Source organism: Candoia aspera, chromosome 8, assembly GCF_035149785.1.
Source record: "Candoia aspera isolate rCanAsp1 chromosome 8, rCanAsp1.hap2, whole genome shotgun sequence".
Lineage (NCBI taxonomy): Eukaryota > Metazoa > Chordata > Lepidosauria > Squamata > Boidae > Candoia > Candoia aspera.
In genome coordinates, this window is record NC_086160.1 from 30556931 (window position 1) to 30584818 (window position 27888).

The window sequence follows — 27888 nt, forward strand, 5'->3', positions numbered from 1 at the left end:
TAGTTTGTGGAATTACTCTGCGCTTACTGTGGTGGCATTTCTCCTTACCCTATGCAATTCCCCTTTCCCCTATGCAATTTCTGATGTTGGCATGCCAGGAACCATGTATTCCAGGTCCTAAACAGCTCACTATACTGTATTATGGGGCACAGGCTGTCAAGATTCTCCACTAATAAGAGACCAGACTACTCCAGATAGTGGCAGGAAGTGCAACCAAGCTGTTAGAGGAAAAACATAGCTAGTGCTATTCTTTGAATAACAATAACACAACAAATGTAAAGAGGATGCTTTTGCTAGGCTCTAGTTATAGGGCAACCTAATTGATAGGGGGAGGAAGATAATCATTTTTTCTTTTTAGATTGGAATCCCTATCTGAAAAATATGTGAGTATCAGTGTGACCCTATCAAGTCTACTAATAAATTTAAACCCCATTGCTTGGAACGGTTTATGAGATTGCAGTCTAAAATGTTTAAAAACAACTGGAATCTTAAAAAAAAAACAAGCTTTGCCTATAATTTCAATTTTGATCTCAATCTAGATTTTCTCAAGATAACACAGGAAATTTTGGGGAATAAAAGCAATTAGTCAAGGACTCCAATTAACTCTTCTATTAGTAGTAATTTCTCATAGCAGTTACAGGTGTCTAACAGAAGAGAATATATGTAGCTCAGGGTCGAACTGTGGAGTCCTTAGTGCTTTCTGAGCTTGGTTGTTTGCTTGCAGATGTTTCTTTGCCTGACTAGGTAACATCATCAGTGCTGACGTTACCTAGTCAGGTAATGAAATGTCTGCAAGCAAACAACCAAGCTCAGAAAGCACTAAGGACTCCACAGATACAGGTCTATTTTAGCCCATATTTCAAATTTTCCTTTTTTGTATATGCCACAATCATTACATACATCCAAATGTGTCACTTCTACAAAAATTACATTATACAAGTATTGTATGAAAATCAAGATTATAACATAACTGCAATAAAAACAGCTTTTTTTACCTATTGCTACTAGTAGTTCCTGAAAGTATCCATCATAACATTCAATAATGGCATCTACTATGTCTTGTCCAGAGATATTCTGAAACTCCTGAAAAACTTATTATTAGGAAAAAGACAGATTTTTGTCAATTAATTTGAATAAAAAATGTAACATTTATTACAATAATTTAATTTTTCTGTCCCAAACTATTACTAATTTGAAGAGTTTTAAATTAAAATTGAACTCAATATTCAGTATGTACTCTGTTTCTTGATGAAAATGTATATTACCCATCCACAATTGCTGATAGCTTTTGTTGCACAGAATCATCTGCAGCATGTTTTTGTGTTCCCCACTTTTTTGCTGGCATGCTTCCCATAGGACCTAAACAGTTGAAAGAATAATGATGTTTAAGAAGTCATTAAAATCAAGCAATTCAAAATTTCTCAAAACAATTCAAATTTTGCCAATACCATAGCATCCTGAGCAGCCATAGCAGGATCTGCATAGCCTTCTTGTCTACTTCCCTGGAAAAAGTTAACAGATAAAACTTTACTTAGCTATTTGTGATAATCATGCTCTCTGCCCTTGCAGCAGTTTGAAAATACACTCAGGGGCAGTCTGTAGTATTGTTTTACATCATTTCTGACTGGACCATCAATCTCATGGCCTCTCACATATATGCTTATTCACATACTTTTACTTTTTTCCTGAATACGAGTCACAGGTGGTTTTCCCATGTCATCTTCCATCTTCTTTTGTCCATGCATATAACAGCGTTTCCTATTTATCTTATATAATTTCATATTATGCAAAATAATGTGTGTGAGAGAGGAGGATACATAGAATATTTATAATATAATACTGAATCTTGGCTTGGCATTTTGAGTTTATATTCTGCATGCTCTGATTTCTATCATTACTTGTGTTAATATTAATCATAATTTGCCATTTCATCCTATTCAGAAAATTAAGATTACTCCTTACCCTTTTAATGGAAAAAAAGCCTCAAACTACGATGACCAAATGATGATTACTGAATTACTAAATTCAGATTTAGAGGCAAGCAAGAGCAGAGCAAATTGCTGAGCAAGCTGTAGATTTCCTTGAATGAAGAACTCACTTAAGAAAAAGTGTATGGCATAACATTTGAACTATGTCATAGATTCTTCCAGAGATATTTATTTAAAAAACAACTATTTCACTTACAAAATAGTTCATTAATCTAAGTGCTTCCTTTGAAAGAATATGCAAATTGGTTTCAGCAACAAAACAGATTGTGTTCAACAATTAAAATTTGGTCAAAAGTGTTGAAAATAAGTATCTTCTGATTCTTTCTTCCAAAGTTAAATGCCAAGTGATCCTTCAAAAACAACAACAATGGAAATTTGTTTATACAATACCTGACCAAGGTTCATTAATGTGTCTCTGAAGTGTCCAGAAGTCTCAGAATAAATGTCTTGAAGAAGATCACTGTCATATTCTAAAAATAACATGATAAATATATGAGCATCAACTAATGAGTCAGCAAAACATTTTAAATTACTATGAAGTGTTTATACTGTATATAAAAGAGAGCAATTCATATTGTTCCAAATTGTATAACCTATACAAGCTTGATCAGTGCAGTTTGCAATTGTGTCACAAAACATTTTGTCAATTCAAAAATGAAAATCATTAATAAGAACTAAGCTTCACTGAGTGAAAGTTTGCACAATTATTCTTTGTAATATTCATGCTCCAGAGGAGCTAGATGTGCTTTACTATGCATAATTAATGTGTATGGGGGGAAGAGAGATTCTATAGTCTATCAGTGCGTTGACTAAGCATCCTAAAAATTCTTAGAAACTTCTGTAAGAAGATAGTACAACAGCAAATAAATAGTACAATAAATTTCTCTTTAATTTTGGCATGTGAGCATACAATGACATACTATAGGGAGATTAATTTTCTATAATAAGGAGATGTTTACAGAAGAGAGGATTATTAATAATAAATATGCTTCAAAATAAACAATGCTAAGCATAGTAAGGATCTGATCAGGAATGACAAAGAATTCCAAAAAATAATATAGCAGGAAACCAGTATTTCTGCTTTAGAAAAGAATGACAAAAAATAATTCTGGCAATAATAATAATAATGGCAATAGAGCAGCAGCTTTTCTGCTGAGCTCCTTATGATATTTTATTTGTTTTATCTGTTTTACACATAGCCTCGCTACGTTCTGGCTATAAGTCATTAAAAAAAAGTAAAGAGTGATCTTCTGAGACTGCTTTTCTATGCATGCAATTCAGTACATAGTCTGTTGAACTCAGTGGGCTTTCTGCTGAGTAGAATTGCATGTAAAAGGTATAAAATAATCTGAATGTAAACTTAATTATTAGTAGTAGTCTCTACAAAAAATATTGATAATAGCATATAAAGGATCTTTATGTTGTTTTCTGTTCTGAAATTGAATAAAGTGAAAATCAGCTCTTAATAAGCTAAGGATATCTGAGGGACCTTCTCATCCCTATTACATCAACCTGCCCCACCCGGTCATGCAGGGAGGGCATGTTACAGACCCCATCTATAAAAGAATTTCATCTAAAGGGGTCTCGGAAGCATGCCTTCTCTGCTGTAGCTCCCGCCCTTTGGAACATCCTCCTCCCAGAGGTCCGACAGGCCCCTTCGCTCCTGGACTCCCGAAAACGACTAAAGACCTGGTTTTGTCAGCAGGCTTGGAATGGGAGGGGGAATAGTTATACCTTGGGATGGCTAGCACCCTAAGTGATTTTGAGGGGCATCCTACACTCATGGACTGATTAAAATCTCTTGCCACTTAGATTTTACTATATTCTTATTTTATTGTATTGTTATACTGAAATGGTTTTAAATTTTAACTGCATTTTATTGTAAACTGCCCAGGGTCCCCCATGAGGGGGAGATGGGCAGTGAATAAATTTATAAATAAATAAAATAAATAAAGTAAATAAAGTAAATAATCTTCTAATGATCTGATAATGCCATCATCTGACAACTTAAATGATAAAAGCCTGTTTAGGATGCATATAATGCCAGAGTCTTGGTACAGTTTGATGCATATTTACTCAGATGTAAATATCCACTGCACTCTGAGATCCTTATTCCCTGGTAAGAATACAAGGGGCTGGAGAATGGCCTGTTTTTAGGGAATCATGGTGCAGGCATTTGGCAAAGGAGGAAAGAGTCTTCATCACCATCTCATCAAACTAGTCTAAAAAAAGGTTCTACTCTGCACATTGTCCATTGCAGGGCTGCAACTGGGGGGGGGGCAACCAGGGTATGTGCCCCGGGTGCCACACTGGTGGGGCGCCAAAATGAGCACTGGGGGGGAGCCAAAATGAGTGCTGGGGGGGCACCAAAATGGGTGCGGAATCCATGTTTGCCCTGGGTGACACAGACCCTAGTTGCGGCCCTGGTCCATTGATTATTTTTACCACTGTACATTTTGTGAAAATTCTTATATATCAAGAATAATTACGCATTAGGTAGGCTTCTTTCATCTGGAAGATCTCTCCATTTGATCTTGAAGCCAATACTTCAATTAGACAATTCTCATCTGTGCCAACTCCCTACAATGGAGGAAAAAATTCACAGTGCTGGTATATACTCAGTGGCTTCAAATACAATTAATGCATGTATTTAAAACAGGTAAGTATGAATGTTCATTCCTGTAGGATGATTTGCTGGTGGTATTTTATGTTTGTTTCTGGGGCAGTAGTGATTTTATCTCAATATTTTTTAGGAGTAGTTCCTCCTAAAAAATATTAAACAAGATGAAAAATTAAAGAAGCTCTTTTATGAGTGAAGAATACTAACATTAATTACATCCTTGATGTACTTGATCACTTTATGCTATGTTTAGAATCCAATGCACATTTCCAAACATAGAATAATGTGATCAAGCACATTAACTTGATAAAGTAATTCCACTGAAATAAGTGTACATAGGAAAAAGCAGCATAATTAGAATTAGTTTTACTACGGACAGTTTCACTGATTGTTCAATCTGGCAGGGAGGAATAAAACAAGCTTCTGAAGTTATTCTTTCTTTAGCCAGTGTTAGGTCAAGCTTATATTTTTCTATTCCATGAGGGGAGCAATGGTGCAGCCATTCAGTAGTTCATGCAACCAACTGACAGATAAGACCAGAAAGAGCTGCCTTTCAGACTAATATATAAACGTTTACCTAAATAAATCTAAACAAATACTTTATTCTGTTACTGAAATCAGTGGGATGTTAAATTGCTTAATTTTTGTTAGACCATGATTGCTATGTTTTGTAAAATTAAATATTATGTGTATTATATATATTAAATATTATTTGCTTACCTACTTAAAATATTGTTTATCATTATTTACTGAAAAGTCCTTGTTGCAACTGTGGTGCCGATATGCAAACTATTAAACATATTGTGCAAGACTGCCCATGACGTGCGTTCCCTGGCTCCTTAGAAGATCTGCATGAAGCAACACCAGAAGCGATCGCCTGGATAGCTGAACTGGACATCCAGTTATGAGGCTACTGCTGTATCCCTTCAGAACTTTTGTATATAATCATGTGGACTGTGTGCATATATTTGCCTTTCTCTTGTCATGTACTCACCATACGCTATATATACTGAAAAGATTCTAAAGCAGTGTTGAAAAAATAGAATTTCTTATAATTTAACAATATAACACATACCTTCATAGCATGCCATAGCACATGGGCATCATAAAGTGCAGGTGGGTACATGAGCCCAACCATAACTTCCTTGAAGTGATGTGACAGAGTATCTTTCAAATCTGCAAGCAAATCCTTTGACAAACAAAAATTCAGTCATGACTAATAGTCCTGCACATAGAGGCACTAATTCTTCAAAAGAAATAGTGCAAATGCATTGGTTTGGTATATGAAGCTATTACATTTAAATGGTTATGTGGTTATAGCAGGAATTTAAAAACCCACTCCTGTTGCCTTTAAAGAAGCCATAGAATGTTTTACATAAATCAATAATCTGTTAGGACAGGGACATGGAACACTACAGCTCCCATAATCTGACAAATGAGCATGTTTGGGACTGATGAATTGCTTTTGTTAGGAGATGAAGAGTTAGAACAAATGTAGCACTGATCAATGTAAACATAGCTACAAGATCTGCACATTTTAAATCATCTGAATCACTGTTGTATGTATAGTGATTCTTTCAGCAAATAGATGCTCACCTGAAAGATTGTTTCCATTTTTTGAATGTGGATAAGAGCATGGATTTTTGTCTTTAATCAACATTTATCTGCATTTTGACTGCATGAATCAAACCATGGGAATATTTTCTCCAGTGCAACTTGGCTATAAACATTTCTTTGTGAATTGTCAATGACTACTTTTTATGTCACACGTTCTAGCAATAAAGGGGGAATATAAACTATAAAAGAAATATACTGTAGCACGGTTAATGCAAAATATGCTGTCTGAAAGCAAATAATTAAATGTAACCACAGAACCAGTGAATATAATTAACACAGCAGACAGAACAGCAGTGAGGAAATATATATACAAATTAAAAATGAATTTATAATGAAGAAACAATATGTAATCTTTGCTGAATGTACATTGACAGCCATTAAATCGCACATGGAATAGATATTAATTCATTAAGATATTTACTACTGAAAGCATGCCTGTAGAAAAACTGATTAATAACACAAATGAAGACTAATTAAAAACTACCCCCTGCAATTGGAAATGGGGCAAATAGAAAAGCAGTAAAAGAATAGGACAAGCTGTCATTATTAACATTTTATAACGATCTTGGTGATACGATGATAAAGTAGCTGTAAGAAGGCATTCAGAAAATTTTGTGTTATGCTGGAGTCACAGCTTCAATATTCTTCTAGCAATCTGAAATACAATCACCTGCCAATATTATCAACTTTCTTCAGATTGATATCTCTTATTTTAGAAGTAAAAATGGTAATAATGATCGATCTTATTATTCTTTTCCAATAATTTGTGGAAATAGTGGATATAGAGAATAAAACAAATTGCATTGAGACATGTGCTTGAGACAATGAAGAGCTCTGTAAGTATAGTCTTTAGTTTAACTTAAGTTCCATGCAATCCTCTATTATGAAGTAGGCTGTACAATATTCAGTAGAGTCTACTCTGAATTAACTGATAGGATATTCTTGGGGATTTCAACCACAGCAATAAATGATAATGAACTATTTAAGACAAGGATGTGCAATCAATGGTCCTGGATCCATTTGTGGCCTCTAAGATCATTACAACAAAAGTAAGCAGCAGTTCCCAACTTATAATATTTCTCCTACTTTCTAAATTCATAAGTAAGAACATATATATATTAAGCTTCCACGGGACCCAGTTTCAGTGGACTCCCAAATGCAAATGTGCAAGAGAAAAGAAAGAAGAGATGAGAATATCACCCTTCTAATTTTAAGATACCATTATGTCACTATGCCACTGCCATGCTCCCCCACCCCATTGCTTTTGAAAGCCAAAACCATTTTTTTAAAAAAATTAATGCTTAAGGTAAAACTTATGTGATCACTGCTCTCATTTCCTGCAGCGGAGCCACAAGAAGAGTTTGCAAATTTCTGCTTCTATTGTCAATTAACTGTAATGTACTCTTTGTCTGAATTCGAAACTGTGATTAATTTTGCATAATTTAATCTGTTTTAGGGCCTCAGGAAGAATTTTCAACATGTTGGCTGAATAAATGCCCGCTTCCTTCCCTAAGTCTCTACAGGATGGCCATACTTCACTCTGTTTCTATCTCCATTCCCCAGAAGAAAAAGGTAAATGTCTTATTTCTGACTCTTTCCCATTTAAGGCTTTAAAATACTTCAATTGTTGTTAATGGAGGCTGCTTTAAAATGTAATTGTTTTAAAATGATTTCAGGGAAGGTTACCTATGGACAGAAGCTGTAACATGAATAAACATACTTTGAAATGTGGGGAAATGGTTCCAGTCTTCTTCTGCCTATGCTGAAGGGAAGAAAATGGCAGTGTACTGTATGAGTTTAAGAGTCTTCCATAAGGAGTCCCCCCTTTGGGAGGAGATGGGCGGTGGCTAAATTTAATAAATAAATAAATTCTCAAGTTTTTGGCTTGTCATAGTAAAGCTTTTCTACCATACTGCCTTTCATCAGGACTAGCATTGCTGCTTGGGGCCAGGATTCAAAGAACAGCTCAAGGGTCTTTGAGATGGTTTGGAGATCTATATTTTCAGTTGCAACTCCCAGTTGCAACTTACATGGTGAATATTTTGGAAAGATTCAAATACATATTGCAATAAAGTTAGGTATATGTTACACAGACATCCATGGGGCAGGGCAGAAGGGGAAATGATGAAATATGTGTTGGGATCATGACTTAAACTCCTTTCTTACATACAGTACTTGTGAATAACATCACAGAGCAAGTAAGAAAGGACAGAGCTTGCATCATGGTATCACAATGTCATTTTGGTTTCATTGTGGTTAGGAATAGATACCTGTGTGTGTACATTTGCTTCAGATCTGTAGTTTTCAATCAACAATCTTAAAGTATTTGCATATATGATTTGCATATATGATACTTATCAGCAAGTGGTTGAGGGCTGATTTGGGGCCAGTTAAATTGCAGTGTTACTGGATATGCAAAACATTTCATTGGAACAACTAGTATGAACAAGGATCTGGAAATAAAGACAAAATCTCCCTTATAATAACTTACCCTGTCATACATGTTCCTATAAGCCTCAGCAATCATGAGTCTTTGTGAGTTGCAGCGCTGGGTTAGAATATCAATCAGCATATCTTTATTACAATCTTCAAGAGAAATATTTTTTTAAAAGAAGAGTTACTTATTTGGCAATAATCAATTAATGTTTGAAACTGATGAGTGTTTAGCATCCTTATGAGCCTTTGACTGACTGGTATAACACTGACAAATAGTGCATATTAGCAGGTGCATAGCCATATCTCTCAAGGGCAATGGATATGAATACATCAAGACAAGAAATAATAGCTTTGTTGAACAAGAGCTAGTTGTTAAGTAGAGATTTATATGTGATCCTTATTTGTTGTGCTTACATCCTTCAGATACTGATAAAACATTTTAATGTTACTAATCTCCAATTTTTATAGCTGTGTACAATGGTTTACTGATTGCAATTGCATATACTTGTTTCCAAATGGGTAGTATAATAAATAAAGTTTGCTAGCATTATTGAGCTTCCAGTAGAAGGCACACTTCCAGGCCACTTGTCTATGTGGTTTAGGCCACTTAACAGCCCCAGCTATCACCCATCTAAGGCAGAAGTGAATGCCAGAAATTCACTTTCTGACATTATCTTCTTTCCAGGCAAACTTTCCAGGCCCTGGATGCCAAGGCAAAATAACACCCTTTCCTCCTGCTTATGCTGAGATCATAGAAATCTTTGAGATACTATTCAAGAGTGCTGAAATATCATTGGGTAGTCTGGCGCCTACAGGAAAAAGTTGCCAACCCTTCCACACAACAAAAAATTACAACTGACGTTGATGAATGGTTTAACACGAAATGATTCCTAGAGTATTGTGGGTTTGACATCCAAGATGGTTTTACTACATTTATTTATAAGGAAGCCAGACTCAAATATCAAATTTATCCTGGAATTTAGGACTCTGTATTTGTCATGTTCCCCGTTGCAAGGCATCCATGCATCACAACGGGGAACATGCCTTTCAGGAAGGACGAAGGGATAGCCCTAATCCTTTAAGCACTCAACCACCAAAAGCAATCAAGGGACAAAGGAGGCACACCTTTGCCAGAACCAGAAGGGCCATCAAACAGATCGGCAGAACTTCCACACATTACCCCGGGGCATGCACCTGCAACGGATAAGGAAGAAGAGACAGAAGAGACCAGCAGTGATCACCCTAATCACCCATCAGCAGACCGGTATCGCTTCCAGATCACCCATCAGGGATCCGGATCCAACTCGTGGGACAATAGGGGGTGGAGGGAGGCAAGGTCTGCCACGTGGGTATAAACAGGGTACCCCGCTGCCACGCCCGCATTCCCAGCTTATTGTACGTATGCATTCTGTATTCAATAAATGGAAATCCTTAGCCCGTCTAAGTGAGTCCGTGCCTTATTGGGTAACGAGGCAACTGTTACATAAAGCCGGGAATCCGAAAAAAATTTTTCCGCCAGCGCCAATCCAGATCTGATCTGTGAGGGACCCGAGTTGGCGATGGACGGAATCCACCGACAGAGCGGCGGCAACCCAAGGACCAGCGACAGGTCACCTGGCTCCATGGAATGAGCGATTGGAAGGACCTATGCACCCCGACACAACAAAGTCCGAGGAGGTTCGGGATCGAGCTCGGAGGAGGAGACTGGGAGGAGTGGGACTCTCGAAGCCACGAGAGAGTCGCAAGGCAAGTGGGTCACCCTGGACGAGATGGCGGGATCCCTGCCCGGACTCTTCGGGGCGTCGAAAGAGGCGAAGGATCAGCGCTGCACAACAACCCCAGGAGCGGAGGGAAGGCGGCGGAGCGGATGGCCTGAGGACGGCTCCCCAGCTGATGAGCGGCTCAGCATGGTAGAATCCAGGCTGGAGTCAATAGAGCAGCTGCTCCTGAGGTTGGCGATTGGGTGGGAAACCCGAGGGAGAGGTGAGCCGGAACCAGGCTCCGGAGACACATCACCCCCCCAACCTCCGAGACGGGACATCGGGGGCGGGGACGGAGGTGGCAAGAAGAAGATGTGGAACCAGGCAGAGGTCTCCGTGCCGAACCGAGACGGAGGTCGTCTCCCCCCCCATCCCAGAAACGCGACATCTGGGTCGAGGTTGGAGCAGGCACGAGACGGGAGCAACGCCACCAGGAACCCAGCCGAGGGAATCCCCACATAGAGGATGGAGAACCCCGACAGCCTGGGAAGTGCCCACATGCCCAGAGGTGAGGTGGAACCCACCGGGAGCAGGAGTCAAAGACCTTGGGGTCAAGTTCGATGGAGACCTGACCAAGCTGTCCTTTTTCATCACCAACACAAAAAATTACATAAAGGAATATGGACAATATTTCAGATCCAAAAAAGGCAAGATCAACGCAATAGCAAACAAACTACGGGGAAGGGCAGCTGATTGGTACATCCAGATGTGCCAAGCAGGTGCCCCAGAACTAGATCACGTCGACGATTTCATATGAGTGCTTGACCTACATTTCAGAGATCCCCTTGAAAAGGACAGAGCAAAAAGAGCATTAAGGGGAATTAGCCAGGGGCAACGTTCTGTGGCAGACTATGCCATGGAATTCCAAGCCCTGGCTGGAAAGGTGGAGGACTGGTCACAATCGACCCTGATCGAGCGCTTTGAGGAGGGTCTGGACCTGAACGTCTTGAGGTGGGCGTTAGGCAGGGACGACCCTACCACTCTTGTTGAGTGGATACAGCTGGCTGGAAAGGCAGAAAATGCCCAAGAAACTTTTTTACAAGTAAAGCGAACAGCCCTGCAAACGACAATGACAAGGGGGCCCCGAACCGTGGCTGGACTGGTGAGACCAGCACCCCAATCCTGGCGGGAAGAGAGGGAATGGCTATTTGCCAAAGGGCAGTGCCTCTGTTGCGGGAAGGAGGGGCACAAAGCTGCATCCTGCCTGAACACCAAAGCCAACAACAACAGACCGTGGAAACCACCAGGCAAACCACCATCACTGCCTAAAAAGGTGCCAGCCGCTACTGGAGAAGTCGCACAGCAATCTTTTCCCTACCCCATTGAAGAGTCAGCGAGTGACGACGACGAGCCGGCGGGAAACGCCAACCACCTGCCCTAAGAAGTGCCAGGAGGCAGGTGGGGGATCACGAAGGGCGCAGCAACAACTGGGTGAGTGAAAACTGCCCCACCTTGTATGTCAAGGTTGAACTGAGATCACAGCTGAAGTCTGTAAAAATTTGGGCCCTGATCAACTCGGGCTGCTCCAGGTGCTTGATGCACCCAGACCTGGCGGCCGATTTAAACCTCCGCTGCTATCCACTTCAGCACCATATCGTTTTCACTCAATTGGACGGATCAGCAGCGGGGGAGGGGCGGTCGCCCAATACACCGACAAAGTGGTGCTGCAGCTCGGCGGCCACCGGGAAAGCCTGCAATTTATCGTGGCACCGGTGGGCCAACCACTAATAATCCTGGGTATCCCGTGGTTGGTGCGACGGAACCCACACATCAATTGGCAGACCAGGACAATCACCTTCCCAGATGGCTCCTATCAAGCGCCTACAGGGGATCAGGTCCCCCGTGCTGCAGTGGGGAGGGCAGCATCCACAATTACACATCTGGAAAAAGCGGCCCGGGCAGGATTGCCAGAAAGGTACGCAGAGTTCGCAGCTGTGTTCGGGGAAAAAGAGGCGGACAAACTCCCCCCCCCCCACAGAAAAATGGACTGTACAATAGAACTGGTTCCCAATACACCCTTACCAAAGCCCAAAATTTATGCAATGACCCAGAAGGAGCTGGCAGCATTGCGAGAATTCGTAGACAAAAACCTGGCACGCGGCTTCATTGAGCCTGCTAACTCACCAGTCGGAGCCCCAGTCCTTTTCAGGGAAAAAAAGGACGGGACATTGAGGCTTTGTATGGACTACCGCGGCTTGAATGCCGCGTCCATCTCAAACAAATACCCCTTACCCCTCATCAAGGACATCCTGGCACACCTCTCTAAGGGCAAAATATTTTCAAAACTGGACTTGCGGGAGGCTTACTTCCGCATACGGATATGGGAGGGGGGCGAATGGAAGACGGCGTTTAATTGGCCCCTGGGGTCGTTTCAATATAAGGTGTTACCTTTTGGTCTGGCAGGGGCACCAGGGGTATTTATGCAGCTGATTAACGAGGTCTTGCACAACCACTTGTTCAAGGGGGTCCTTGTCTACTTAGACGATGTACTAGTATACTCAGAAACGGAAGAGGAGCACGAACGCTTAGTTAAGCAAGTGCTCAGGAAACTCCACAAAGCAGAGCTATTTGCCAAGCTCTCTAAGTGCGAGTTTCATAAATCACAAATTGACTACCTGGGTTACAGAATCTCGGCGAGGGGCATCGAGATGGACCCAAGTAAGGTCCAAGCCATCCTGGCATGGGAGCGCCCTTGCACGAGGAGGCAACTGCAAAGTTTCCTCGGATTCACAAATTTCTACAGGGGTTTCATCCAGGGACTGGCAGAAATTGTGCTGCCTCTAACCAACCTACTCCGTACAAAGGGCTTGGGAGACACGCGAAAGTCACGGAACCCGGGAGCACTCCTGAACTGGACTGCTGACTGTCAAAGGGCTTTTGAGAACCTCAAAAGCCTCTTTACAGCAGAGCCAGTGCTGCAACACCCCGACCCCACCAAGCCTTTCGTAGTACAAGTCGACTTTTCCATTGGGGCACTCCTGCTTCAGCGGAATTCTGACAATCAGCTGAAGCCATGCGCGTACCTTTCCCGCAAGTTCTCCGAGACGGAACGGAGATGGCACGTGTGGGAAAAGGAGGCGTTCGCCATCAAAGCCGCCCTAGAGGCATGGAGGCACCTCCTGGAAGGGGCCACCTGCCCCTTCGAGGTATGGACGGACCACAAAAACCTAGAGGCTCTCAGCACTCCAAAACGCCTCAGCCCCAAACAGGTTTGCTGGGCGCAGTTCTTCGGCCGATTTGACTTTAAACTAAAATTCATACCAGGGAGGAAGAATTTCCTAGCTGACGCTCTCTCCAGGCGGCCCCAAGATGCCAGTCAGGCATCCGACATTGTAGGCACTGTGTGGACCGACACACAGCTGGGCTGCCAAGCCGTCATGCGCAGCCAAACCGGGACACAGCGCACTCCAGCGCAGCCACCCGCAGGGGGAGGGAAACGCATGTCAATTTCACCTAGCTTGCAACAACAGTTCACTCAAGCCCTCAAAACAGATACATGGTTGCAAACCAACCAACACAATGTATCTTTCACAAACGGTCTGGCTTGGAAACAGAACAACTTGTATGTGCCAGAGCAATTGCGAGCGGAGGTTTTGAGCCACTCACATGACGATAAAACAGCTGGCCACTTCGGGTTCATAAAAACACTGCATCTAGTCAGACGACAATTCTGGTGGCCCACTCTTAGGCGGGATGTAAAGGAATATGTCGCTGCTTGCCCCACATGCGCCATGGCCAAATGAAAAGTGGGGAAGCCCCAGGGACTGTTGCAGCCGGTAGCGAGCCCCTCCTGCCCCAGGGAAGAAATATTGATGGACTTTATTGTGGACTTGCCACGCAGCCAGAGAAAAACGGTTATCTGGGTGGTAAAAGACTATTTCTCCAAACAGGCGCACTTTGTACCCTGCGCCTCCATTCCCTCCACCAACAGCTGGCACGCCTCTTTTTAAACCACATCTATAAATTGCATGGCACCCCCTCCCATTTGGTGATGGATAGGGGCACACAATTCACTTCCAAATTCTGGAAGGCATTTTTAAAATTAATTGGAACCAAGCAAGCACTGTCCACGGCTTGGCACTCCCACACAGATGGCTCTACGGAGATTCTTAACTCCACCCTGGAGCAATTCTTACGCTCATTTATAAATTATCAACAGGACGACTGGGTAGACCTACTACCCTTTGCTGAGGTGGCCTACAACAATGCAGTGCACCAAAGCACGGGTCACACCCCCTTCAAGGTCGTATATGGTAGAGACTTTGTTCCAATCCCGGAACTGCCCCAGCTAGACTCCCCGCCCTGTTCCCCAGACGACTGGGCAGCACAACTGGCCACGGTTTGGCCCGTCATCCAGCTGGCTCTCTCAGACGCCCAAGCAACATACAAAAAGTTCGCGGACAACCACAGGGTGGCGCAGCCAAACTTCAAGGTGGGAGATAGGGTCTACCTCTCCACCAAGTTCATCAAGTCTCCGCAGCCCTCGAAGAAACTGGCACCCAAATTCATTGGCTCGTTCCCAATCACGGAAATCATCAACCCAGTGACTTTCAAATTGGACCTACCACACAACTTAAGACGCATACACCCAGTGTTCCACTGTGCCCTACTGAAACCGGTCACCTCTTCAAAGTGGCACAACGAACCCCCCCTGCCCCCACCCATCATGATAGATGGACAACAACATTTTGAAATTAAAGAGGCACTAGACTCCAGAAGACTAAGGGGCACCTTACAGTACCTCGTCCATTGGAAGCATTTCCCCCACCCGGAGTGGGTGCAAGCAAGAGAGGTATCAGCACAGCGGCTTGTCAAACGCTTCCACGAAGCATACCCTGACAAACCGGCACCATAGAGTTTTTTTGGGGGGGGGCAGTATGTCATGTTCCCCGTTGCAAGGCATCCATGCATCACAATGGGGAACATGCCTTTCAGGAAGGAGGAAGGGATAGCCCTAATCCTTTAAGCACTCAACCACCAAAAACAATCAAGGGACAAAGGAGGCACACCTTTGCCAGAACCAGAAGGGCCATCAAACAGATCGGCAGAACTTCCACACATTACCCCGGGGCACACACCTGCAACGGATAAGGAAGAAGAGACAGAAGAGACCAGCGGTGATCACCCTAATCACCCATCAGCAGACCAGTATCGCTTCCAGATCGCCCATCAGGGATACGGATCCAACTCGTGGGACGATAGGGGGTGGAGGGAGACAAGGTCCGCCACGCGGGTATAAACGGGGTATCCCGCTGCCACGCCCGCATTCCCGGCTTTTTGCGCATATTCACTCTGTATTCAATAAACGGAAATCCTTAGCCCGTCTAAGTGAGTCCGTGCCTTATTGGGTAACGAGGCAACCATTACAGTATTGTATTTTCAAGTCTTTCAAATCATTTACCAAACAGAACAGAACACCATGAAGGAAGCTCTTTAAGGAAAAAAAAGGGCTGCACCTTTTGGACTGCAGTTTAAATTTTACTTTAATATCCTAAGAGACATATTAGTTTTCTTCAAAATATAATTAGGATCATTAAGAGATATGTTTTAAGTTAGCCTTAAATTTTTTGGGATTTCCATGGCTTACTGGAAATCCCAAATAAAAGACAGCTTCCACATTTCAATTGAGATGAATACCTATTCCTTGTAAAGCTCCCTCAAGCATCTGGGCATCCACAACAGGATCAAAATTTGGAGCTGGGAAGATAGTTCCCTGAATCTGTGGAAAGAAAAATGGTGTTAAACTTTTCAAAAGCAAGACAATTAAAAAAAAAAAAAAGTCCCAAAGAGACAATTCAATTGAGTATTTTTTTTCTTTAGTATAAGTATGAAGATACACATAATATATAAATGTGAATAGATGCAGCTTAAAACCATACTTCTGTCCTGAATGTTGTATCTGTAATTATTATAGCTTAGATCATATATAGCAATATGATATAGATTCTATAGCAATGGAAAAATAAGCACAAAAATGTTTTGTGTGCTCACTGAGGTCTCTGTCATTTAGTAAATGAAAGCTAATATTAAGCACAAGTATTTACATTTCATGCATTAAACTATGGGTTGACGGCTTGTCCCCATGTCTGCTAACCTCAGTAGGTACATGACAGATTCTCACGATGTTACCTTCAACAGATCCAAGCCCACAGCAAAGGAAGCTTATTGTTTTTAGCTACTCCAGTTTTAAAGTATGTTCCTTCTCTCAACACAATTTTTGCTGTGGACACAATCTGTGGCACTTAATTGACAATGTGGTTGATGAAATAGTCAGGGGTTGGTCTCACTAGGTTGCTGAGGGCACAATCTCTTCTGATTGGACCCTGGGCACTCTTTTCCACAGCCATTCTGCTTTTGACTGGAGAACAGGCAGGTTCTTTTAATCTGGATTCATCCACTATGTCCCCTAGGTCTCCAAGGCCATCCCCATCTTAGAGACCAGGATCAGCCTGAACAGCAGCAGACTAGTAATGGTGGTGGTTGGGGAACCTACACACTGAAGCAGGGGAAAGAGAGATGGTTGCCTCTCTTTCCTGTCAGGGTCCAATTTTACCTGACAGGATTTCAATAACAGAAGAATCTGGAAGAAACTTCTCTTTTACCCACCAGGTCTCCCATAGCATGGAGCAGCTTCATGGGATCAGAGAACTGACAGGTAAAGAAGTGATTGTGGCAGGAAAAGTAGGAAGAGAAGGCAGATGGCTCTTTATCTACCAGGTTTCTGATCCTTTGGAGCTGACAGGTACCAACAGGTTGATTTGCTGCTTCTCCTGCTACCTGGCAGCCTATAGGATTTGTGGAAATGAAAGTCTGGTAGGTAAAGAGCCATCTCTCTCCACTTTTCTTGCCATCTTGTTCTGCTTTATTGCACAGCCACTGCCATCTGAAGCAGGGAGAACCTCTGTGGAATCATCTGCAAGCCCAGTGTCTGATCCAGAGAGCCTGCCATCTCTTGGTAACTACTCTTACTGTTAACTCACACTGTTGAAAATTGTTATTTTTTTAAAACATTCAATCAGAATCTAGTTTGTTGTAATTTTAAGCTATTGTTTTGTGTCCGGCATTCTGTCATGGTAAAGTATACATTTTGGCTACTTCTCTGTGACCTGAAATTGCAATTGTGTTTTTTTGCAACCATGTCATACTTCTGGCTCATACTTAGTTTGCAATCAATTATTATTCCAAAATGTTTTTCAGAAACACCATTACCAAGCTAGTTACTCTCCAACCAGTATCTATGCAGTAGATTTTTGTTTTCTATGTGATGAATTTTGCATGTTTCTGTTTATTCATTCATTCATTTATTTATTTTTCAAATTTTGCCACTGCCCATCTCCCCCCCACAAGAGGGACTCTGGGTGGTTTACAATAAAAACAATTAAAACAATAACCATAAAATATAAATACAAATATGTAAAATATAAATACAATTGTCAAATATAAATATAAGAATAAGAATAAAATCCAAGTAACAAAAAGATGTAAATCAGTCCACATGTGTGAGGAGCACTCTAAGGCGCCAGCTATCCCCAGGAGTAACTACTCCCCTCCCCACCGCAAGCAAGGTAGCAGAGTCAAGTCTTCAGGTTCTTCTGGAAAGTCAGGAGCTATGGGGCTTCCCTCACCTTCGGGGGCAGAATGTTCCAAAGGGCTGGAGCTACTGCAGAGAAGGCCCGCTTCTTGGACCATGCCAAATGGAATTCTCTTATGGATGGGGTCCACAACATGCCCTCTCTGCATGATTGGGTGGGATGGGTTGATACGATGATGATGAGGCTGTCCCTCAGGTAGCTTGGACCCATGCCATGTAGGGCTTTAAAGGTGATAACCAACACCTTGAATTGGACTCGGAAGCAGACTGGTAACAAATGCAGCTCATGCAATAAGGGTGTTGTTTATGCTGATCTAGGGGCACCAAAAATAGTCCGCATGGCTGCATTCTGGACCAGCTGTAGCTTCTGGATACTTTTCAAGGGTAGCCCCATGTAGAGCACATCGCAATAGTCTATATGGGAGATAACAAGGACATGAGTGACTGTTTGAAGGGCTTCCCGATCCAGGAAAGGGCGTAACTGGCACACAACAAAGGCCCTCTTGGCCACGACTGCCACCTGCTCTTTGAGCGGGAGTTGTGAGTCCAGGAGTACCCCCAGATTCCACACCAGGTCTGTCTGGGGCAGTGCAACCCCATCCAGAACTAAAGATGCCAATTTCCTGGATACTGATGAGCCACTGACCTACAGCCACTCCGTCTTACCAGGGTTCAGCTGAAGCCTGTTGTTCCCCATCCAGACCCCCACAGCCCCCAGGCACTGAGAAAGGGCAGTCATAGCATCACTTACCTCACCCAGGACAGAGATGGAGAATTGAGTATCATCAGCATATTGATGATACCTCATCCCATGGTGGCGGATGATCTCACCCAGTGGTTTCATGTAGATGTTAAAAAGGAACGGATAGAGAACCGAACCCCGTGGCACCCCACAAAGGAGGGGCCGCAGGCAGGATCTCTTGCTCCCGATCAACACTGATTGGAACTGGCCCTAGAGGAAGGAGGTGAACCAGTGCAAAACTGTGCCACCCACCCCACAACTCCCTGAGCTGCCCCAAAAGGATACCATGGTCGATGGTATTGAAAGCCGCTGAGAGGTCAAGAAGAGCAAGGATGGATGCACTGCCCCCATCCCGCTCCCACCAGAGATCATCCATAAGTGCAACCAATGCCGTTTCTGTCCCATATCAGGGCCTGAAACCTGACTGAAAGGGCTCTAGATAATCCATTTCATCCAGAACCCTCTGGAGCTGCAATGCCACCACTTTTTCAACCACTTTCCCCAAAAAGGGGAAAGTTCTGTTAAATTTCATTCTGTTTATTTCAGCCCATTTTTCATCCTAGGATTATTTTGAATTTTATTTCTGTCTTTTGGAGTATTAATTATTTTAACTCATGTTGTGTGTCTGCAAATTTGATAAACTTTCCCTACACATCTTCATCCAAGTCATTAATAACATATTGAAGATGAGCCAGGACTGAATCTTGATATCCTTATTTAATTTGATGAGAAAATGTTGTTGAATACTCTTTGAGTATGATTTTTCAAATCAACTATGTATCTACTTAAGTATCATATCATCCAGTCCACACAATTAGCTGCCTAATCAGCATCTCATGGAGTACTTTGTCAAATACTTTGCTGAATCAAGATTTATCATATTTGCAGCTTTCCTACAACTGATTAAAAATAAAAATTATTAAGGTTAGTCTGTGAAGATTTGTTCTTGACAAGTCTGTACTGACTTCTTATAATTACCACATTAATTTAAGACTTTTATGATAAATGGTTTCATGATCCTCCCAAGTACTCATCTCCAATTAACTGATCTATAGTCCCTTAGATTTTCCTTCCCTCTTGCTTGCTTTGTGTGTGTAAAGACAGGAACAATATTTCTCTTTCTCTCTTTCTCCAGGCTTTTCTCAAAGGTAAAGATTCAGCCAGACAATGAACAAGTTCATTCAGTACTTAAGAATGCAAATAATCTGGTTGTGGAAATTTGTTCTCATTCAAAGTAAAGTAAAAGCCTGAGCATATTTCTGTTAAAGTTTCATTCTTTCCCTTTCATTGTGCTCTTCCCAGTTGCCAGGTAGATCACCATTTCTTCTTGTTGGGAAACACTGAACCAAAATAATAGTTGAATAGGGTTGCCTTTTCTGTATCATCTGTTAGCATTTAGCCATTTTTACTGAGCAGCTCCTTGCTGAATCTTTCCTTTCATTGTGAACACATCTAAGCAAGCTCTTTTTCTTGTTCTCAGACTCTTTTGCCAACCTTAGTTCATTTTGAGATTGTTTTCCTGACAATCTCTCTACAATTTTGGGCTACTTATTTGTACTCTTCTTTGATGTCCTTTTTTCAATCTCCTATATTTGTCTTTTCCACCCAGTGCTTTAGTTTTTTTCTGCTGCTACATTGGATTCTTTTAAAGTTCTCCATTTTGTTTTCCATTGGGCTTTTAGTATCTCCTGTTTGAGGAACTCCTGTCTCCTACTTATAATTGCTCTTATTCTGTTAAAATATACCTTTTTTTGATGTTCATGATACATAGTCAACTTTAATTTCCCTTAAAATAAAAAACTACGACTATTGATTGATTGATTTATAAGATTTCTAGACCACTGTAATCTTGAATAATTGCTTGCCCTTAATGTTCCTGCTATTTCCACCTCTTTGACTAAATCTCCTCTATCAGTTAGCATAAAAACCCTCTTGTACCTTCCTCTACTAAATATAGTTCTAATATAAAATTGCATAAAATAGTCAATAGAACAAAGCTTAATGTGATGAGTTGTATGTTCATTCCACTTCAGAGTCACTCCTTGGTGAAGGGAAAGCAGTGAGATAGAATTCTGACTGAAATTTGGAAAGGGAAAAGTCCATTTCCTATTCCCCTTTTTATGTTTGAAAAAGTATCTTGCCTCTAAACAATAATCACTTGAATGTGCAATGTTGTATGTTCAGGTTATCATTTTTATAAATAAAAAAGGTCTAGGATAACCTGGACACCATTTGTGAGTGTTCATGAGTGCTTTCTAAAAGACAAAAAAGGACATAGTTGCTTTCACCTCCCCAGTTCCTGTTGAGATTTATTTATTCTTTCTCAAAGAAGTGGTGGGGGAGGGGGAAGGATAACTTTTTGCAGAGAATGGAACTCCCATGGATATTGGGTCCCCAATTCAGCCAACCTAAGTTGCTGTGTAATACCCAAATGTACTATCCTCCACTCAAGAATAAAACTGTCAGCCTTAGGGCCACCTGAACCTTTAAGCCTTAGTTCAGTTGGATGGGGCCTCCTTTCAGAAAACTTGTCCAGGCAACCAATTCTGACCTCTAAAAAGGGTGATCTCCTCCTTTGGCAACAGCCTCCTGCATAGACAGGTCAAAGAAAATGAGACAGAGACCAGGAGTAATAGCAGAGAAAGACAGGGAAGGAAAATAGGATTGCTCGTAAGATAAAATAGTCATTACGAAAGAGAGAGGATGGGTGGCTCCAGCATTTTTGGCTTTGGCCAGGCTCTGACTTCTTGCTTTTGCCAACTCATCAGCTGGCACACAGCTTTCAGCTGCTTCCATGCAGAAATGTGGACCTCCAGAAAAAAGGCTGTCTACCCACATAGTTACTTAGCAATGCGGTGGCGCTGCAGGTTAAACCACTGAGCTGCTGAGCTTGCCGATTGGAAGGTCGGCGGTTCGAATCCGCGTGACAGGGTGAGCTCCCATTGCTAGTCCCAGCTCCTGCCAACCTAGCAGTTCGAAAACATGCAAATGTGAGTAGATCAATAGGTACTGCTTCGGCGGGCAGGTAACGGCGTTCCATGTAGTCATGCTGGCCACATGACCACGGAACTGTCTACGGACAAACACTGGCTCCTCGGCTTTGAAACGGAGATGAGCACCGCCCCCTAGAATCGGACACGACTGGACTTAATGTCAAGGGAAACCTTTACCTTTACTACCCACATAGTTAATAGCAGCTTAGTATATTAATTATATTTTATTACGTTCTGAGCAGACATTATCATCTGAGAGTAAACAGTGGTGAACCTTATGTAAACACAATGGCATGGGTCATAAATGAATGCAGAAGATGGCTTTCCACACCTTCCCTCCTGCAGCCCCCAGCATCTCTTGAAAAGCTTCTCTGATAGACAGGGGAAATTCTTGCATAGCATAGCTTGATACGTAGAGATCCTCAGTACAAGTGGATCTAAAAGATTTTGTTGTACAGTTCTCCTGTCTTATAGACCACCTTTCCCATTGACAGAGACAGGATAGATGGAGATACTGTAGCTGCCCTGTCACATTTAGTTTATTTCAAGGTATTACTTGGAAGGCAGTGTTTTTCGTGCTGTTAATTCTGGAGACAAAGACATAAATAAAGGTCTGAAATTAACAATCTATGTGTATTTCAGTTTCATAGTTAGAAAAGACTTAACCTAGCAATGTAGATAGTTTCCTCTTTTAAGATTTTTGGCTTTGTGGTACCTTTTAAAAGAAACTTACTCTTCTGAAGCATATTTTAGAAATTTCATAGTACAGATGGAAATCTTGGAGGTGCAGGAGTGGGGTGAGGAATGTAAATCCAAGGGGCAGAGACAGGATAGAATGAGTATCTTAGGATAATAATTTACCCAGGTTTGAAAGATTCAAGTAACATATCCTTACTGATCTAGCTAAATTATTAGAAAGGGCATCATACTGGTGTCCTCATTGGATTCTAACAGCTTTAACACTGCTGTCACATCACAATAATTCCTGCTGCAGATGAATCTGTAATATGTTTCAAGATGGGAGAACACATCATAAATCAATGTGAGTAATAACCAGCAGAGTCACTTCAGTTCTTCCTCAGAAGAGAAAACATGTGCTTCCAACTGCTGTGAAACAAATCACAAAATATTGTGGATAATTGGCTCAGAGTTGTCTTAAACACAGCCCATGAAAAGTGAAGAAATAGCAACATTATCAGTAATCACCCTCCTGCACTGATATCTATTGAACTCAAAGGTAGCTTTTGTGCAGTCTGTACCTATTTTTTAATTCAAATCAATACAATATAAATCAAGTTTTCCGTGCCTCCATTGCTGCAACATGGACTTACCCAAAGAATTTATCAAAGAATTTAGAGAACAAAAAGAATACTATCCCTAAACTGTTGATTTCAACTGAGAAGAACAACAGATTTGTATCAGGTGACCTACGGCCAGTTCTGTATTGAGAACTGACACTTTCTCAGCTACAAATCTGGTGATATTTTATCCAGAATGAGAAAAACAGGTCTGAGCTTTCATGTTTCTGACTCTAAGCTAGAAGGGGGAAGGTTTGTTTTTGTCTTCATGTTGCAGGCAAATGGACTCATGCTTTGTCAGTGCAGTAAATTACAAACAAAAATATTATTTGTTCTCTTCTTGTTTTTGAAGTTCAGACATCTGTTGTTTGTTGGTTCCTGGGCAGTTCTTGGTTTGCTTTTGTAACCAATCCATATAGATGCCAAGGCAAGTTTAAAAAGGAGGAAAAATGTACTAACAAGCTATGAATACTTCATTCACCCGCAGTACTGCTTCTGACTTATTTCTAACATGTTTAGTAAAGAATAGTTAGAACAAACTGTGGCTCAGCCCACGGAAAATAATCTTTTTGAGCCATGAGGGCAATTTGTTTTAAATGTTTATGGGCAAGTAGTATGTAATTTAAGCTAGGGGCCAGCAGGGCAAAGATGGTCAGTTGTGTAATAACTAATAACTGCTCAATTTCAAAGCCATAAAATACAGACTAGGGAGTCCACTGAAATATGGGAAATGTGGGAAGGAAAAGCAATGGGTTTAAAATACCGTGGGGATAAGAGGGAATAGCATTTTCACACTGGCAGAGACAACTTCTTTTTTATAGCTTTATTCTAATTTGTAATTCTTGCCTACCGTAACTGCCATGTCAAGTGTCTGAAAGACGACTGCTGCATTCAAGCCAGCCTAGTTAAGCCATGCAGCGGTTTGTAATTTCCAGATAAGTCCTAGTCCAGGGAGCCAGTTGTCTAAGGGCTATGAGGAATGTTACAGTGCTGTGGGAGAGAGGGGCTGGAAAGTTTGGTCTAGGTTTTGTTAGGAGGAATTTTGAGCAGTCCCCCAAACACATGTCTTCAGTATACTAGAGGGTTTGTGACTCTATTTAGACATAAGTTTGTTTTTCAAAAATGAAAAATCTGTGTTTTGCTGCTGGCAACATGCAAAACTGAGGCCAAGGGGACCAACAGGATGCTTGTCTCCAGCTTAGCATGGGAGATGAATGCAAGTATTCTCTTCCCCCTATTTTTTTGCCTGAGCAAATGTTTTCCTTCCTTCTGATTACTGAACAATGATATAGCAATATGCTTTCAATTAATCACAGCAGCAATTATGGTTATTTTTAAAATTTGATTATAGAAACTGATTTGCACAGTCTAGTAAAGGCTAATGGTGGCCAGTGAGCACCAGTACAAATAAAATGCTGCCATTTAATTACTGCTAACCAGAAGAGGGAAGAAGATGAAACATGAAACCTGATCATAATTTTCTGAACCATTAGCAGATTCTGATGAAATTTACGGATCAACGAGTCAAGCAAACCTTCATTCAATCTTCTCCAATTTATTAACCTCTTTAGTTTCCATAATTCTATGCCATTATCATAGTAGGTAGGAATTATCTCATCTGGAGGACAATAGGTTGGGAAGACTACTAAAGTACTAGATTATTTAGTCACTTCCTGTGCTGCTGCTGCTGGGTCTGAAATTGAAACAGCCTCTGTTAACTGATTAGTTTCTTTTTCCTTCAGATAATTCATGGTGCACAGCATTCAGTTAAATTTTGTGACTGCAAGTGGGGTGTGAACTATGAACATATTAAATATTTGTTTAGCAAATACTTTTCTTCTGATAACCAATAATGGAAGTTAAAATTTCTTAATTTTGATTTTATTAAATTTTATTAGGCTTAGTATTTTTCAATTGAGAATTCATGTTTTCAGACAAGCAACACTTTTGCAAAGAATTCATTTGTGGGCTATATTGCTTATCAGTTATTAACAACTAACAAAATAGCTGAGAGCAATGATGCAGGTAGGTAATGGCATTACAGTGGTAAGGAAGGGAGGATGTTAGACAGCTACATTTGTTCTGTGGGAATACAAATAGTCCTCATTTAGCAATTGGGACTGGCAACTTGGTCATTAAGTGAAGCAGTCGCTAAGTAAAACCATGACCGTACTTATGATCTTACTTCTTTCCTTTGCTTTACAGATCTGTGAAGGTCATAAATGCAAGGACTGGTCATAATGTTACTTTTTCGTCACCATCATAACTGTGAACGGTTGCTAAATGAGTCAGTCACTAAACAAAGACTACCTGTAAGCATGAATCATTATTTCACTGTTTAACTGCAAAAAAAGATGAGCATCTGTAAGTATGTTTATAATTCATTTTTGGAAAGTATTAAAAAAGATAAAGGAAGAGACATGGTAGTATCAGCCCTTGAGAAACCAGGCAGTGTGGTCAGGTCTGTTTGCTACTCCATCTGTGTACATTGACTACTTTTATGAATATTGTGCACGCGCGCGCACACACACACAACATATATAATTAGTAGTAGTAGTATATTTGTATTTCATACTTTTCTCTCAGGTGCAAGTTGACTTACATAGGATTTTCCTTTTATTTTACCACCATCCCCCACAAACGAAACTCTGCTTGACTGAAAGAGGCTGACCCACCCAAAGATACCCAGTGAATTTCATATAAGAATATCTGTCTTCTAAAACATATCTGATTATATACAAGTTACACAAGCAACATTCATTTATGCAAGGGGCAACCTCTTCCATTACAGTTCCCTAGCCCCCCCAAAGCCTGTTGTAAATATTGGACAGTGATAAAAGATTTGTGACATTGAATTGTGAGATGGGAAAATCACCCCAAACCAAGGACATATACTTTATCTTAACCCAAAGACCAAGAAATAATAAAATTAGGAAGAAGCAGTTTACATAAGTAATTTGCCACATAAGTTACCTCTTCAGGATTGTGAGTGCTTATTTTCCCCACCTAAGCTTTCCATACTACATTCTAGGCCTTCGCTGACTCTAAAAGAGACTTTTCTTGGAGTCTCCTGATCTTCAGGAAAAGTTACAGTAGAAAAAAAGGACTCTGACATTTTCTTTCTATGCATGCCATAATTGCATTCAATCCACAATTCAGTTCTTTTAATATCCAAATCTTACATCTGTTCTTTGATATATACATTAGAAAAGCTCATAATTGTTCTTGTATCTTATTTTGGCATTTATATAGAACTGCTTTCCACAATATGGTACCCTCCAAATATATTTGGGCTACAACTCCTGAAATTTCACACATATCCTTTGCTTCTGTAAAATGTGACGATTGACGTGGCTCACATAGAGTAACCACATTGATAGCTACGTATTCAGAAGTAACAACAGATGCCATATATCATGTCCTCCAATAATTGTAGTTATATTGTTTAAAGTCTTGCTCAATAAATAGTGCTTCATTAAAGGGAATTTCTGGTCCAAACATTTTGCCAAACTCTTGTAAATACAGCCACACACACCCACACACTAATTTGACAGCAAAATACTATAGAGCTGTATCTAAATCTATAAAAATTATAATACAAATATCAAAGATCACTGCTACTATTAGAAATGATTATGTATCTCCCAACTACCTCCCACCTGAAGTACACGCAGGAACCCTGCATCTTACTCATGAGAATGTCTTCTTCTTTAGCAAAACTAACAGCCCCTTTTTTTCCTATCCAGTTGAATGAGAATAGATGAACTGTGCAAACAAATTGTTTAGCACAGTGCTAATAAGCACTATACAGTTCAGAAGCTATATTGCTCACAAAATTAAATGAACAAACTGACTTGAAATGAAGTAAACAGCTAATTTAAGAAGTAAACTGGTCCTTACTTATTTTCTGAACTTTATGTAATTTGTTGTATTTTAAATGTATCAGTAAATATAATCAACCCCTAGGAGCATAAACAAAATAATTATTCAAATATTATTGAACTCAGTTAAACTGATATGAAATAAGCTAGACAGAAATGTGGAATCAGCATACTTTTATTTGAAGATGTTTGACTCCCAATTCAATTTATGTAATTAGGACAAATATTTTCTTTCACTACATAGTGAAAGATGTAGTGAAAGAAAGTTTTCTTCTTTCTACAAAGAAAACTCTTCCATGAAAAAAAGAGAGGCCACAGAGTCACTGAGATTGTAAAATCTTCCTTTCAGTGAGATTGGAACAGTATCCTAATGAGGAGAATTATAGGTTTGCTGGAGTCAGTTTTGGTGAATAAAGCTCACATCAGCTTACCCTGCCAGCCCCAAATGTTGACATCACATAAAATAAATAAATAAACAGAAACTTTCATCTTTGGAATGACAGCATATAGAATGACAGCAGCTAGAAAATAGAGACAAACTCTTAGTCCCTGTTAAATTGATGGCAGTGGAACTAGCTAAGCTATTTATACAAGTAAACTATTTTTTTTATGATTACTTTTGCAATGAAGAAAATAATTTAAAAGTGGGAGTAAGGGTACTTACATAGTTTCCTCCATACATTTTGGCACAAAGTGTTCAGTAAACTAGTTTGAAAGTGACCTCAGTGAGTGAATTAATCAAAATAGGTGTAAAGTTACGGAGCTGATATATACTGCTAGGACCAGCCCAATCAAGCTGATAATATTCTCTGGTTACTTTAGAGTTCAAGGTAATCAGAAAGGCAGAGGAGAACATGATAATTTTCATTCCTTGCTTTTGCAGTGTCACTGTGTGTACTTAGCCATTACTCAGAAGTGAATAAACAGAGTTGTTTCATAAAATAAACAGACTTAGCACAACA

The 27888-nt window shown here is 40.7% G+C and overlaps 1 protein-coding gene across 1 annotated transcript in view; it reads right to left on the bottom strand.

Moving 5' to 3' along the window:
* ANXA10 (annexin A10) overlaps positions 1–27672 on the bottom strand; it is a 41808-nt gene extending 14136 nt beyond the window's left edge. The window contains exons 1-9 of the mRNA XM_063310552.1: positions 27591–27672; positions 16059–16140; positions 8717–8811; positions 5684–5797; positions 4478–4568; positions 2379–2458; positions 1449–1502; positions 1266–1359; positions 996–1091 (exon numbers count right to left, since the gene is read on the bottom strand). Of these exons, the coding sequence (XP_063166622.1) occupies positions 996–1091; positions 1266–1359; positions 1449–1502; positions 2379–2458; positions 4478–4568; positions 5684–5797; positions 8717–8811; positions 16059–16140; positions 27591–27608 (724 nt within the window). The 5' untranslated portion in view covers positions 27609–27672. The remainder of the gene's footprint in view (positions 1–995; positions 1092–1265; positions 1360–1448; positions 1503–2378; positions 2459–4477; positions 4569–5683; positions 5798–8716; positions 8812–16058; positions 16141–27590) is intronic.
* Between the last annotated feature and the right edge of the window lie 216 nt (positions 27673–27888).